Source organism: Colius striatus, chromosome 12 (genome assembly GCF_028858725.1).
Source record: "Colius striatus isolate bColStr4 chromosome 12, bColStr4.1.hap1, whole genome shotgun sequence".
Classification (NCBI taxonomy): Eukaryota; Metazoa; Chordata; class Aves; order Coliiformes; family Coliidae; genus Colius; species Colius striatus.
The window spans coordinates 21,992,438-22,008,457 of NC_084770.1; the positions used below are offsets into that span (position 1 = coordinate 21,992,438).

General features: G+C 52.6%; 1 protein-coding gene across 3 annotated transcripts in view; it reads right to left on the minus strand.

Moving 5' to 3' along the window:
* The window catches only part of LOC104562183 (schwannomin-interacting protein 1), a 42,016-nt gene that overhangs the window by 11,941 nt on the left and 14,055 nt on the right, over positions 1–16,020 (minus strand). Inside the window, exon 1 of one of the 3 annotated variants that reach the window (XM_062005740.1) lies at positions 8,836–9,087. The exons of 1 other annotated variant lie outside the window; for it this stretch is intronic. In XM_062005740.1, the coding sequence (XP_061861724.1) occupies positions 8,836–8,865 (30 nt within the window). In that variant the 5' untranslated portion in view covers positions 8,866–9,087. Of the gene's footprint in view, positions 1–2,342; positions 2,436–8,835; positions 9,088–16,020 lie in introns of those variants that run through there. One more of the 3 variants, XM_062005741.1, reaches the window with a different exon arrangement.

The window sequence follows — 16,020 nt, forward strand, 5'->3', positions numbered from 1 at the left end:
TGACTATCAAATATACTTACTTGGTGTATAAAAACTACTGGATCTAATACTCCAAATGCAAAGGTGCTACAGCAGGGAAAACATTGAGCTGTGCTATGTGAACGTGTACTCTGACACTGAACCAAAACCAAATGGAATGTGTATCTGCAAGAGGGGGCTGGGGTAGAGCTGGAGCCTGGTCCAGACAATTATTTGAAACAAAAAAGCTGCCTTTTATTTTGGAGTGAGACAGTTTGGGGTGGATGTTCTCCTTCTGACCACTGACCTCCCAATGGGACGGGTCAGGAGGTGCCTTTGTTGGAGTACACCAATAAAACCCCAACGTCAGCCGATAGCCCTCCCTGCCTCAAAACATGGACAGGTCAATTACCAGGGGAGGTTTGGCCTCTCCCCACAATGCCCTCAGCACCGTTTCCCAGCCCCATGGCCCACTCTCATTAGTGCTGTTTGCTGCAATCACCTCTCTAGTGTTTGCAGGTTACACACAAGCACTTGTGCTATTCACCAGCTGCCTCCGACATGTGCTGGCACCCAGCCTGTTCCTGACACATTGTTGCACCTCAACACCAAGGAAAACCCCCCACATTTTTTATTTAAAGCCTGAATTTATCCAATGAATGTCTTCTTCCCATCCCAGCCCATCACTGCAATGAATGTCTTCTTCCCATCCCAGCCCATCACTGGGGCGCATGGAGATGCTGCAGTGCCGAGGTGCCTGATGCTGGATGGAGGGCAAATGCCCACAGCAGTGGGCACAAGATTTCTACAGCTCTCTGGGAAAGGGAACAAAGCCCACACTGTGTTATTTATGCCACTGAAGAAGTAGTAGTTGGACTGCTCCTTTCACTACAGAATCATAGAACAGAATCACAGAATTGTCTGGGTTGGAAAAAGATGTTTAAGATCATATGGAGGTTTCCAAACCCACCTGGGACACATTCCTGTGCCCCTGATTGAGAGGAACCTGCTTTAGCAGGGGCTTGGGCTGGATGATCCCTAGAGGTCCCTTCCAACCCTCACCATTCTGTCATTCTATAATGACTGAGTCCAAGCCCTCCCCTCACCCTGCCAAACCCACCACTAACCCTCAGCACCTCACCTACATATCTTTGCAAGAGCTCTAGGGCTGGGCACTCCCCCAGCTCCCTGGGAAGCCTGGCACAGAGGCTGACAACCCTCTCAGGGAAAAAATTCTTCCTCATCTCCAATCTAAACCTCCCCTAGTGCAACTTGAGGCAGTCTCATGTATTTAGCATGAAGGCAGCTGTACTAGTGGCCTTGACTCACCACAGACTTCACCCAAAACAGCACATAGAATTGCACATGGAAGATTTCTTTGCTGTTGAGGTACAGCAGCAATTTGTCAGGCTTCTCGTTGTGCTATGAGACCCTCCCCCCAACAGCTTGGGTAGAGCAGCCAGCTCCTAATAACAGCTGGTGACAGCACTTCTGGAGTTGCACCCATCGGTAACAAACCCTGACTGAATACCAGGCATGCTTTGGAGAGAGAAAAGTCTCATTACACAGTGAATTACAGATTTATAGGTGCCAGCAACACTTCAGCAGGACCCTGTCCCAGTCATGCCACCATGATGATGTGAGGGGTTCCAGCATAGCCAGGCTGGATGCTGGGGACACCTACCAGCACCAAACAGGATGCACAGCCCACTCTTGGCCCCAGCCAGGACACAGTGAGGCCACCGAGGCTATTTTTGCCATGGTCTGTCATTACCAGCCATGGACAATTACTATATTTAAAGCTCCAGACCCATAGGCAGTGTCTTATTTTATCTCTGTAAAGTACAAGGCCTGTTCTTGGATTTACCAACAGAAATCTCAACCACAGTACACTGGCTTTTATCTCCTCCAGGGTGGGTTTGCAAAAGCAAGTCAAACATGTACCTGCAGGCACGTGGCAAGCTGCCCTCACACCCTGGGGGCTCCAGGAATACCTTTGGAAACATCTCTTTAATCACAGCATGAATCACTGAATCACAGCATGGTGGGGGTTGGAAGGGACCTTTAGAGACCATCCAGCCCAACCCCCCTGCAGAAGCAGCTCCCACCTAGATCATGTCACACAGGAACGTGTCCAGGTGGGTTCTGAAGAGCTCCAAGGAAGGAGCCTCCACACCCTCCCTGGGCAGCCTGGGCCAGTGCTACTGGAGCTACAGATGCTTTTACACCTTGTTTCTCACGCAGCGATGTGGCAGCGCAGAGGGAAGAAGGTTTAAAGCCCACCCAGCGCTTCCCTGCTCTGCCCCATCAAACTCAGCGCCCTGGGAGGGTGTTTGGGCCAGTCCCTCTCGCTGCCAGCCAAAAAGCTCCTTTTCACCCCTTACCTTTTTATAGCTGTGCTCCGGGGCCGGCGCTGCTGCCTTCCTGATGACATCACCCATGCCATCACCCTCCCGACTCATGTCCTTCGCTCCTGCGGCCTCGCCCCACCGGGCATCTCACTTCTCGCTCTGCTCTTCCAGCCTCAGCGTGGGACCAAGCGCCGGCCGCCGGCCCCCTGCCCTCACCCGCCCCACAGCCCAGACCCACGGCTGCCCCCGGCCCCTCTGGCCTCCCGCAGCTCCGCGGCACCTTTGCTTTGCCCTAATAAAGGCAACGGCAGCGCCAGAGCCCCGGCCAGCTGATGAGAGACAGGAGAGGCGAGGGCTGTGCCGGGCCAGGGAAGCCGCGTCCTCCTCCAGCCACTGCCAGAGCCGGATAAAAATAGCCCCGAGCCCTCGGCGGCTACACAAGGGCAGGAAAAAACCCGGTGTCTGGTGTCAAAATGCCAGCCCTGCGGCACAGTGACAGCTCCAGGGGGGCAGGAGGAAGGGGCTTTCTGCTGGGGCTTTCAACGCAGCAGTTATCCCAAGGGAATCCCACGGCTAGGGCAGTGAACCTGAGCACAGCCCGGGCGGTCCTCAGTCCTCACATGGCTGTTAAAGGCTGAAATGCACCAGAAGGGACCCTCAGGGGGCTATTTCTTGGCTAAATCAGCTTTTTCAGGTGCAAAGAAACCCCTAAAAGTTTCTAGGAATTAACCAGAGCTCCAAAAGGCATCCAGCCTTAACCTGCCAACCATCCTGGGGCTCATATTCACCTGCCAACCATCCTGGGGCTCACATTAACCTGCCAACCATTCTGGAGGTTCATATTTACCTGCCAACCATCCTGGGGCTCACATTAACCTGCCAACCATTCTGGAGGTTCATATTTACCTGCCAACCATCCTGGGGGTTCATATTCACCTGCCAACCATCCTAGGGGCTCATAGAGCCCAGGAACCCCCATGCTGCCTGGTCCCTGCTCAAGGATGGCCAGGTACCCCAGCCCTGGGAGGCTCTGTAGCTCCCAAACCTGGACAAAATCCAGCTCCAGCTCACGCCTCCAACAGTGCTGCCTGGAGATCCAGGCTTCACAACACAGCCACTGTCCCCTTGACCCTGCACAAATCCTGCTCAGTCCTTGCTGGGATCCCACCAGTGTCACACTCACTGTGATGTGCAATGTCTGCTTTGGTTCAGCTGTGGGTGGGGGGCGAGAGGCAGAGATCAGGAGGGGGAATTTCTGTAGGGAATCCTTGGAAGGGTGGATATATGCCACAATTTCTCAGTGACCCTCAAAACGTAACACCTCAGCAAGCAAAGCCCCCATTTCTGCTGCAACACAACTATGCTGCACAAACCAATCCCTTTAATGGCCCTACAAAGTTCACACGTTGCAGGGGTGTATCCAAGCCATGCTGACATCACCTCACCTCAAATGCATATTCTAGTTGGATTGCCAGCTCCAACAACACACAAATATCACCAACTCTGAAGCTGCAGGAGAAACCAGCACTAATAAACAGGATTGTTTAATGCCATTCTTGTCCCAGGATGCTTTGAGACTTTAATTCCCAAAGGAAACAAAGCCCTTGTCTGGATATTTCATTATTTTTAGTTCCCCTGCACCGCTGACTCATTGTGTCCTTTCCTGCCATTGCTAAATGCGCTTCCTCCCCGGCCATGGGGACACATCCTGACACAATACATGTGAAAAAAAGGTTCAGAAATCCCATAGCCTGACAGGAAGGATGTGGTGACCAGGAGCACCAGGCTGGGGGCTGAGTCTGCAAGTCACTCACACGCTTCCTCTTTGGGAAAAGTCCTCCCATCACCCTGAGGTACCCACTGGGCAGCAGGGAGGATGCTGCTTGTGCACACACACACACTCCCATCCCTCTGCAAACTGGCATCAAAGCCACCCCTAAGGGTAGGAAGCAACACAGCCTAGCAGGAATAGGTGTAGCATTTTTTCCCACCCACCTTTTAAAGAATGTTTTCTTCCCAACTCCAGGTTTCAGGCCAGCTCACCTCTGCTCTGCCCTCTGAGCTGGGATGCTCCAGGCCAGGCCTCACAGAGGGGCATTCCCTGAGTGGATCCCACCCAGGCGGTCTCAGGCTCCACTGAGAACTCCATGTCCTGCAGCCACCTCATCCAAAGCAACAGCAGAAAACCAAACCTGGTTAAGAAATGTGGCTGGGAGCCCTGCACATCCCTGTAACCATTGCTGGAGGCTCCTCCAGCAGCCCATGGCAACGCTAGCAGGGGAAAGAGGAGGTCATGGCCATTCCAGCCTGGTTTTCTTGTTCTAGCATGAAGGGAAAGCCCAGAAGAGGAGTATCTGGAGCAGGTCTGGGGGTGTCCCTGTGATGGGAGGACATGGCCACAGACCCTGTGCTGTGGGGAACACAGGGGCCAGGGCTGACAGCACTCAGGGCAAGGTGAGGAAATAGGACACATTGAGTTTTATGTGTTTTAAACACATGCTGAGTGCTTATGGACAAGCAAGCAAATGGACTTAATTACTGTGCACCCCTAATGCCTGCCTCAGTCGATGAAAAACCCCCTTAGGAGGAAACTAACTCCCCTTTCTGTTGGGGATCAGCTCCCACACACTATCAGTTACTGAGTTGGTAGATAAAAATCCCAGATTCCCAGCAAAGGTCAAAGAAAGCACTCTGAGCACCAAGCTGCTGGGCCTGGCCATGGGGTGCTCAGGTCAGGGTATAGAGGCGACTTTCAGCTTTGTAGAAAACTCAGGTTGACAGAACTGCTTCACAAAACATTTACTTCACTGTAAAGGTTGCAACAAATCTCTCCTGAAGAGCCCCATCACAGCACAGCATCCTTCCTGCCAGGACAAGGCACTTAAAACAAGCTCCTGCAGATTTAGTGATGAGATGAACCACGTCCTCCCTCTAAAGATATTCCCCTGAGCTTTAGCACACCAAGTGCTTTCCATCTACCTTGCAGATGCTTTTTGGATCTCTGTCTAAACAAGAAGGCCTTCAGCCTCAGCTCTTTATAACACAGGTTTTGGTTTTATTGCAGTGGTTTGGGATGCAGGGTCAATGTGCATGGCCACACGAGCTGAGGCTGCAGCATCCCTTCAGCACAGCAGCCAGGGGCCAGGCCAGCAGCTCTCCAGCTCTGCCAGCATTCCAGGCTGGGTTTCATGGCATTTGAGGTTTTATCTGAGACCTGTCTCTGGAGGGTTAGATTCTGCCATGAGGATTTGTATTCATTTGAATGAAAAAGATGAGGACAGCCTGGTGTTTCCAGATGCCACATAAGCCTACAAACCCCTAAGGATTCCAAACAAAAGAAAGCTAATACAATTAATATGTATTTTTTCAATTTTTAATGAGCATTTTGAATTCTAAACTTGTGATTTTCATAGTCTGGTGCTTGGCAAGACCCTGGGAGGGGCAGGTGCCAGCCTTGCCTGCTCCATCCCCAGGGCAGCCAGCCTGACCTGCGGCAACGCCATCACCTTCCCAACCTACAGCAACATCAGTAACTCCCTGCTCCAGGGGCTTTCTCACAGACTCCCCCCCACCTCAAGAAACAGGCACAAACCTGGCAGCAGCAGAGTCAGGCCTGATGCACTTCCCAGGGGAAGACGTGAGGCCAAGCTGGGTGAGCTGCATGCCCTGACCCACCCAAGAAACTCTTTCTAAGCAAATACAATCTCATTTTTCAAAGCAGTTTAGGGTTGGGGTGGGTTCCCCCCCCCCCCCTTTTAATTCTATTTGCATGGTAACATCTCCAGAGCTACTCTCCTGCCAGCAGATAGCTCAGCCCTTGACTGATGCCAGCACACAGAGCCAAATTCTGTTCCCATGGGCAACCTGTGCCTGTCTGGGGACTCTGGCCTTGGGCAGGGGCTCTGGGTGCTGGGAGGGGTTCTCTGCTTTTAAAAACAGACGAGAAATCAACCCAAGGAGACCATGTAAGCCTAGAACTATCATCCACTTGCACAGCAGTGGCAAACACAGCCTGCAGTCAGGGCCGGCGACAGCCTGCAGTCCCCATTTGCTTCATGCAAGGCTGAAAACACCCATTCACAAAGCAAACTGAGACAGTGGCTAGGGCTGCAAGGCCAGTAAAGCACAGCTAATGCACACATTAGAATCAAAGCTTTATTTCTGTGCTAAGGCCTGGATTTGCACGCTGGCCTTCTATTCTGTGCCAGCTCAGGACCTCCCTAAACACTACTCAAATGTGCATGACTTTTTCCTGTCAAACTGCAGGAGAAATGACAGAGTTCTAACCAGAATGTTTGGGGTAGGAAAAGAAATCAGTATAAAACAGGGAAAGAGACACAATGAAGTGAAAAACAGATGGCACAGAGAGCAGTAGCAGCCTGCAGGACTCCAGGATGCAGCCATGGGGACGATGTCAGACGCTGGCACGTCCCGAGCATAGAGGACCTGGCCCAAATTCAATGTGATGGACCTAGCCTAGCCACATCCAAAACCCCAGGAGGACCTGCAACCACCTGCACTTCAGAGAGTAGCAGTGACAGCTCATTTCTGGTGTGAAATGGGACTTTGGAGGCAAGGCATGGCATATGACATAAACACCTTCCTCTTCCTCAGCACTGCCTGTGCTGTGCCCCGAGCCCAGCCCCCTCCCTCACACACAGCTTCTGTCCTACCCGTGATATGGTCACAGCAGAGATTTGCTGCTGAGCTTCTCCCAAACAAACGCCTTTTCAAGCCTTCCCCACGTCTTGGCTCGTTCCTCTATTTGGTTTATTTTTAGTTTGTTTCCCAGCCTTGAAAAAACCGGAGGGAGGGGAGCAGAGTTCCTCCTCCCCCCGGGGCACCCCGGGCAGCCAACAAAATCCGATCATCCCTGGCTTCCAGCCTCACCCCAAAGCCGGGATCACCAGCCACGGCAGAATGAAAACTTGGCCTTTAGGTTAATGAGGCTGGGAGGGGGCTGGGGTTGCTCCTCATCTTCCAGTGTCACAGGAAGGTTTTGAAACAGATTTCATTCGAAAAGAAACACATTTCTCCGGGCTATTTTCTCTATGATTTGAACGCTTTCTGGTTGTTTTCACTCTGACGTTTATTGGTTTGGAGGAGAGGAACCAATTCATAAACAAGCCGGTGGATGCAAAAGCAGATAAAGGGCTGCAGGGCTGCCATCGCAGCAAGGGCAGCGCATTAAGATGCAGGGATGCGGCCAGGCCTGCGCTGCTCACCCACCCCACGGACCGGCAAACACCCGGCAAACAATGCGCAGCCTTTAACCCTTGCGTTCCTACCGGTATGCTGGCAAAACATCCGCTCTGCCCACACAATGGCACCATTTATGGAGGGAGCTGAGAGCAACAGGCTCGGAGCTGCAGGGAAAAAAACAACCCAGATTCCCTAAAACCAGAGAAAAAAACCCCTCAGACAATCTGGGATTTGTGGGGGTTTTTTTGCAAACACATGGAAATTCATGTGCAGAAGCATTTCCTAGATCGAGTATCCAGTGAAAAATCTTTTCAGCTCTCTGTGCATACACGTTTTGGTGCCTTTTCCCTTCATTATATGTTTTTCAAGACGAGACGTTTCGTCTTAAAACACTAATTGAAAGTGAATGAAATGCGATCGGTGGTGGTGGAAAACGAGGATGAGGCATAGCCCCATCCATCCCCCCAGGGTGCAGCTCTGCTGCTGGGAATGCCCGTTGGCAGTTTTGCAAGACATCCTCCACAACACGTAAGCAAATGCAGTTCTGGGCACAGACGGATGGGCACCCGTGCCTTTAACAATCCGCATGTGCCATCGAGCCCTAAACATGCCGTTGCCCGTGCAGGTGCACCCAACGGCACCCACACCCACAGAGCGCAACGAAGCTGCAGAACAGCCCACCCCAAGCTCTCCGCCGCCTCGCTAAAACAACGCTGCTGTTGCTTAGCTTGTAAGCGATGCTGCCAGGCCCCTGAGCCCCCCCCGTGACGGATGCTCAGTGAGGGAATCGCTGCCTCCCAACCCCATCACCAGCTCTTGCGTGGCTTATTTCGCAGAACAACACGAACCACGACGAGACTGCACCCGAAAATAATCCCGCGGCTCAGCCAGCTCTCACGCCTCGATACAGCTGCAAAGAGCAGAGAAATGTGCCCACGTTTATACCACTCTCCCACGACAAGCCCAGCAGCGCAAAGCCGCAGCTGGCTCAGAGACACGGAGCAGCTTCAGGCGGGCAGGGAGGGAGGGAGGGATGCAGCAGGGAGCGGGCTGCGCATCCCCGCGCCCGCTGCGCCTCACAGCATCACATGGCGAGCACAAAAGCCCCGCAGGCTTCTCCCCACCCTAGATGCTTCGAAGCCGCTGTGCTGCCAGCCCCGGGATGCCTCGGGGGCGGAAGCCCAGCGGTTAAACCCGAGCTGGAGGACCCGGGCCGTCCGTACGCCCCGGGGCCGGCTCGGCTCCCTCGGCAAGGAAAGAAGGAGGCTCGGGGAGGGAAGGAATGCGGCTGGCTTCGGGGGGCCAGGCCGCGCTCGCCCCTTACCTGGTAGGAGCAGTTTTCCTGGTGAACCATCTCCGTGCATCATCCGCCGCTGCCGCGCAACCGGCAGCGCTCGCAGCCGCCCCGGCGGGGGAGGAGGATGGGGATGGGAAAGAGGAGGAGGAGGATGGGAAAGAGGAGGAGGATGGGAGCCCGGGCCGCCGGTAAGATGGATGCTGCCGCGCTGCTCCGCCTGCGCAGCGGCGGCCCCGGCGGAGCCCGTTGCGGGGGGAGCCGGTCCCGCCCCCGCCGGCAGCTGCACAAAGAGCAGGGGGGCTTGCTGGCAGCCGTGCTCCTCCGTGGGGAAGGGAAAAGAACCCAAATACCCCTCCCCGACGCCGCTCTATGGCTGGGAACCTCCCCCGCCCCGCTCCCCAACGCCGTCAGACAGCGGCAGCCGCAGTTCCAGCTCCCCCCCGGCTGCGGCAGCCGCTGCACCGGCTCCGGCGGGGGGGGGGAGGGAGGGAGGGATGAATGGATGGATGGATGGTGGCGGCTCCGAACCCTCGCTGCCTCCTCCCCGAACCGCTGCGAGACAAGGAGGCGTTAAACAGGAGCTAACTGATACCTTTCTTTTTACCCTGTGCCGCAGAAACATAGCGCAATGGTTTCTGGAAAAGGCTGTGTCCTACATTTCCAGCTATTTATACCTGCACCCTGCAGCGAGGCTGAGCAAGGAGCCCTCTGCCACAGCACCTGCCTGCGCTGGGCTTCCACCTCAGACCTGACCTGGTTTTGGACACACGGGCTGGATGGGGGCCATGGCCACACTTGCTCCCGTGCCCTCCAGATTTCTCCAAAGAAAAAGCCAGTGAAGATTAAGCAAACACCCAGCACTGTCTCTGTGGATGTTTTCTGCAGGATGGTGGCTGAGTGGGCTGAACCCCTCTCCCTGGGCACTGTGAAGCCCCTACATTCCACTGTCCTTTGCAGAATACTCCATTGCTACTCCAAAATAAGCATCAGGAGGTTGGCAACATTTCAGCCCCTAACAGGAGAGGCTAGAAAGAAGCGGGGGGACAAGCAGATAGTTGACAATTCTCTGCCTTTGCAACCTGCCTAGTGTTGGGTGCTCAGCTTAGCTCTGACTTATTTTCCAGGAGTAACACATACCCCAATAGCTTAATTTGCAAGTTTAGAGCCAGGCTGGCCCCAGTGCCAGCAAGTCTCACATTTCAGATGCATGTGGCTCATCTGAGAGGCACCAAAATGCCCAGAGAATGATGGCACTGCCATGGGCTGTGTTTGCACCGTGCACTGGTCACTGCACAGGCAGGCAATAGTGTGATGGCTTGCAGCTAAAGGAAACTCCCTGCCTCACCTTCCCTCAGCAGCCAAATAGGGCTTTATTCTGCTCCTACTCACAGCCAGCTGTGGCCGAGTTCAGAAATGCACTTGGCTGTGAAACTCAGAAACACTTGTTCACAGGGTGTCTCAGATTTGATTCCCTGCACCAGATGTGTCTCCAGGAAAAAGACACTGCTGTGTCCCAGCTTTCCCAGCTTCTCACCAGCACAAACAGGCTGGAGCAGCTGTGGGTGGATGGAGTCCCTGTGCAGCTGGGCAGCAGGGATGGAGAGAAACCCTCCTCCCCAGTGCCCCCTCTCCTCCAGGAGTAGAGCTTGAAAAAAAAAACCCCAAAGCCATAGAACTTTCATTAAACAAAAGAAAAGCCCCCCAAACCCACATAAGATTTAAGAGGGGGTGAAGTGGTGCCTGTTTTTACTGCAGCTACAAAGAATCCCATTCAACTGGAGTAGCTATTCCCAAGCATCAAACCAAAACTCCCCACTTTTCAGTACACTGCACAGACCTTGGGCTCGTTTTGGGAAAGTATCAGTGGCAAGCTAAAAGCAGCTCCACATATTACGTAATGCCTGATGCCATTTATTCTGTGCATCACAAGGAAAACTCCTGAAGTTGCCCCCAACTTCCCACGTGCAGCTCTATCTATAACAGCAGTGACTCAGTGCTGCCTGTGCAGCCCAGCCCTGGCTCTGCTGTGCCATGGGGAGACTCCCCCCAAACCTAGTTCACAGCTTATTCCTTCTGCAAAATGAGCTGAGAGTGAGCTGTCCAGGGCTATAGTGTGACACAGGCTGCAGCAGTGTGTGCAGGTGGCCAAGAAGGACAAAGGCATCCTGGCTTGTGTCAATGTGTCTAGCAGGAGCAAGGCAGGGATTGTGCCCCTGTGCTGAGCCCTGGGGAGGCTGCAGCTCGAGAGTTGTGTTCAGTGCTGGGCCCCTCACTCACTGCCAGAGGGACACTGAGGGGCTGCAGCGTGGCCAGAGCTGGGCACAGAGCTGGGGAAGCTGCTGGAGCACAAAGGTACCGGGGAGGGGCTGAGGGAATGGGGATGTTGAGCCTGGAGAACAGGAGGCTGAGGAGAGACAGGAGCACTCTCTGACACTCCCTGACAGGAGGCTGCAGGGAGCTGGGGGTTGGTCTCTGCTCCCCAGTAACAGGACAAGAGGAAATGGGCTCAAGTTGCCCCAGGGGAGGTTTAGCTTGGAGCTGAGGCAGAACTGTTTCCCTGAGAGGGGTGTCAGCCCCTGTGCCAGGCTGCCCAGGGAGCTGGGGGAGTGCCCAGCCCTGGAAGGATCCCACAGCCGTGGAGCTGAGGTGCTGAGAGCCATGGGGTAGTGCTGGGCTGGGCAGGGTGAGGGGAGGGCTGGGACTCGATGATCTTAAAGGTTTTTTCCAACCAAAATGAGATTCTCTAAGGCCTTTGCCCCCAGGGCAAGAAGCTCCATGTGAGCTGCAGAGCAGCTGCAAAGGGTCAGGCACTGTCCTCAACCTCTGGATTTGCTCCTCTGTTCTATATCCATTTGTGACTACCCATTCAGAAATGAGACAGGCAGGCAGGTAATAATTACAGCAATGAGTGATTAAATTGAGTGAAAGGCTACTGGCAGTCATCCAGGTGGGTCAATGGGAAACCATGCTCCTGGATGACGGCAGTGAAGAAGCGCTGCTGCTCTCCATAGAGGCAGAACCCAGCAGAAAGCCCCAGAAAAAACCCCCAGGACCCCTAAGAGCCCCTCTCAGCTGGGAAGAGAAAGCTGGGGAGTACCTGCACTGCCTCCTGTCATCTTTCTTATTGAGGCATCATCTAATTTAGGACATCCTATGCCATTTATGAGACGATCAGGACAAGTTTTCCTGAAGCCTTCCCCAAAACCAGCTCTGAACTAGAAACATGTGGTTCACAAAGCCCTGGAGAAGATCTCCAAGGGGTCTGACACCAAGCTGGGGACACTAGCATGAAACACTGCCCTTCAAAAGCCACCTTTCCAGGTCTTCTCCAGAGGGTCTGGGAGGATGCTCAGGGGCAGGGTCAGTCTTGGCTGAGCAGTCCCCTAGCCTGGCCCTAGCAGTGGTTAAGGCAGGCTCACAAGAATAAAGCATTCCTGCTGCCCTGGATGCTTGCAGGGCTATAGGGGTGAGCACACAAGAAATTCAATCCCACAGCAAAGGCAGCAGCATTCTTCCACTTACTCCCTGCAGACATGGCCCTGGGGCAGCTGATCCCAAAGACACAGCTTCACCAAAGAGCCTCCAATTCTAGTAGTGAAACAGCAGGATTTCATTAATTACCATCTACAGAAGGAGAAAACACCTGGTATTCCCAATTTTGGGAGGGAAATAGAGACTTTCTGTGCTTTTCCTGGCTGCTCTGCCTCTGCCCTAGTACCAAAGAAATCATTAACAGAGGAGAGGGGTTAATACACAGAGGTTATCAACTCTCCCATCATCATTCCTTCTCGGGGAGAACACTCCTTAAAGAAAGCTGTGCAGCAAAGCCAGCTCCTCCCCTTACAGTGCCTGGGAGCAGAGGGCAGCTGAGCAGGACATGTTCTCACTGCTGTGGGAGGGGAGGGAAGGAGCCCAGACGTATTACTCACATGAAAGCCACAGACTTGCCCTTTTCCTTATGTGTTTGCCATTTCTCACTGTCCCACACAGACACGTGTCCCAGGTTTGTGTTGCCTGAACCTCCCAGGACTTAGACAGCCCTTCAGCCCAAAAGCTAGGGAAGGGGAAAGCAAAGGCCAGGAGCAGGGTTGGTTTAACACAGCAAGAGAGCAACAGGTTCCTTATCTCCAATGAAAACACCAAAGACTGTTCCCCACCCACAATCATTCCTCCAAGGGCCTTACCAGGTCCAGCACTTGGAGTTTCTTTTTCAGGTTGCTATTGGCTGACCCATTTGGTTGCTACAAATAAAAAGCTGGTCTAAATCAACAGGCTTTTCCTTCAAACCTCAAAGTAAAGAAGTGGCTGGATCTTGTAGCAGGTAAAAAGAAATGAAGGAGGAGTTGAACACTGGCATCAGGAGCAGAGGGAGAGGTAGGGGCTTGTCCCCACTGGACCCTCCACCATACTCCTGCTGCCCTGAGCCCAGGAGCTTCCCCAAGCACTGAGAGCCTGCAGGGAACCAGGAATTACACAGCACCACAACTTGATTTGCCAGTGCTTTACTGGGAGGGATGGATTTAGCTCCTCTTTTAGCCAAGCTAAAGCTTTTCCAGGCTTTAAATCTAGCAAGGAAAAAAGAGATAACAGGTTCTATGTTTTTCACTCAGTTAATAGCAGCCATCTGCTTGGAAAGGGGAGTGTTTGGGTTACATTCACACACAGAATGCTTCAGACATTGCTTTTTTAGTTAAGGAGGGTGATGCTGAGGTGTTTGCCATCATTTTGGATATGTTACTCTTGTTCTAGAAGAGAATAATCCTCTGGTGGTTTCAATATCCAAACAGTGCCCTTCCCTTTTCTATGCCCCTCTTACTTCCACAGAGCTCTCTGGAGTCCTTTACAAGCAGCAACTCTCCAACCCTCTCCTGAAGCACAGGGGTAACCAAATGAGCTGTTTCTTCAGCACAAACCTGTGAAATGTTACAGTAAAACTCTTCTTGCTCCTCCGAGGGCCAAATATGACTTCAAATGGGGAAATGCAGGGGCAAATCCCACTCTACACTGAGTTACTGTTACTTTGGAACACTTATGTGACTGAGGAATTAAGGAGCACCAGGAAGGGTGCCTGTTGCATTTCTCTCGTGATGCAGAAGTGCATATCTTGCACTTCTAACAGCCTCATGCTCCACTTGTAGTGGTAAGAGCCTCATCCCAAAATGTCACTTCTCTCCACGTCCCACAGCCAGCATCCCTGCAGTTACATAACCCCACCACTCTTCTCCCTTCCCTCACAGAAACACAGAACAGAAGGGTACAGGGATTTCACATTCTGATACCTCTGATGCACAGGATGTCAACTGCTTTTTGCTGGGAACTGGGAGTGAATCATTTAAGTCACCCAAGTATTTATAACTTGCTGGTGAGAGAAAAGTGACAAAGCATATGGTAAACAACCTGATTTTGCCATGGAATCTATCTAGAGAGATTCTCTGATCCCATTGCATGGGTTGAATTTCCAACTGCATCATTTCTGAGGTGGATTCCACGTGCTGTTAGAGAATTCACAAGGGGTGTGGTGAGGAGCAGCTATGATAGCCCACCAAGTACCCCCTGCTAAGGAATGGAAAAGCATTTCAGCTACCAGCTCCCAAGGAGCATGAGGAGACAGTAACAGAAAAGCTACAGCTGCCTCCTTGCCATTTTATTTGTCTTCTTAAGAAGAAGCTGTTCTTTTGGAATGCAGTAGTGGTGCTGTACAAAAGGCTATGGAGAGCAGGAGCCTGTCAGCACGACAAGGTGAGCTTTTGTATAAGCATCAATAAAGGAAAAGGTTACAAACCCCCTCGCTCTGCAGCACTGGTCTTGTCCCATCTGGAAGAGGATTTGTAGCAAATCCCATCAGCTACAACCGATTTTCAGCACTTTGTGTCTGCACACGGCGACGGTTCAGGGAAAGCAGAGGGGCTGGGTTTGCTGGCACAAACCACAGGGCACTCAGTCACAGCCTCTTCTTCACACATCACCCAAAATCCAACCTCACCCACCAGCTCTCCCCACAGCCCCAGGAGCTGAGCCCCAGCAGCATCCCCAGCTGGGTGATGGACAGGGACGTGTCCCCTGGACCAAGACGTGCCTCTGCCAGCGCTGCCCGGACCAGCTGTGCCCGACCTCATCCTCCTGCCTTTGCCAGGAGCAGCCAGGCACCAGCAGCTGGGGCAGCCACGCACAGAAACACAGGGAGGATCCACCAACAGCCCCCTTTCATCTCTTTAAAAGCCCATTTTCTGCTCTGAGCCGTGCTTGGGTGAGGGATGACCGGTGGGAGCACCCAGCAGCTCCCCAAAACATCTAGAAAAAAAGATTCCCAAAGCTACAGCTGAATAAATCTTGATCCAGAGGACCTCAAAACCATTGCAGCTATTTCTTCTGATGTGTGAGCTCCCAGGAACATCTTGGTAGATCTTTTTTTGGTACCAAGTTTGATAGAAGTTTAACAGGAGCTAATAACCCAGTTATGCATTTCCAAACTCGCCTCGCTGCGTGGCACATCCAGGATTGCTATGTGCACCTTCCTACCCTTCCTCCTCCTCCTCCTCCTTTTTTTTTTGTTTTGGGGTAATTTTAACTTTTCAACCCTAATTTCTTATAGTTGGAAAACAAAACCAAGTTGCATTGGGTCCCTATCACTCCCCTTCACACTTTAACAGTGGGCAGGGAGAGGAATAAATGGATCTGCTGGCAATGAAAAGAGAAAGAGGAAAAAAAAGGCACAAAAAGAGGGAGAGGGATTTTTTTTTTCCCCAGAGGATGAAGGACAGGGTGGCCTTCAGCTTCAGCCTTCAGCTTCCTCAGACTGGGCACACCAGGAGTTGGATGGCAATGTCACTGAGTTGGAAGGACGTAGTGAAACCCCACGTGCCATGCTCACCACTCAGCAACCATTAAGCTACTGGTCTAGGGCCAAAAGCCATTTCTGGATGAAATATTAAGTCCTTCTAATTGTGGCTAAATCCCTGAAGCTGCAGTCTGGCCCTGCAGGCAGGCAGACAGGAGTGTAACCTGCCTTTCAATGCAGGTTAATTAAGCTGCTTTTAGGATGGTGTTGCACCCATGTTCAGCCCAGAACAAAGCTCAGGTGCTGAGTTATTGAGTACAAATGAAGCCACTGACCCCATGGGACTCAGAGGGAACATCTTTGGATGGGGATGGGATTATCCTACCACCAGCCTATCTCTTCCTTTCCCTTTTCTTCCTGCTTTCCAGCAGGCA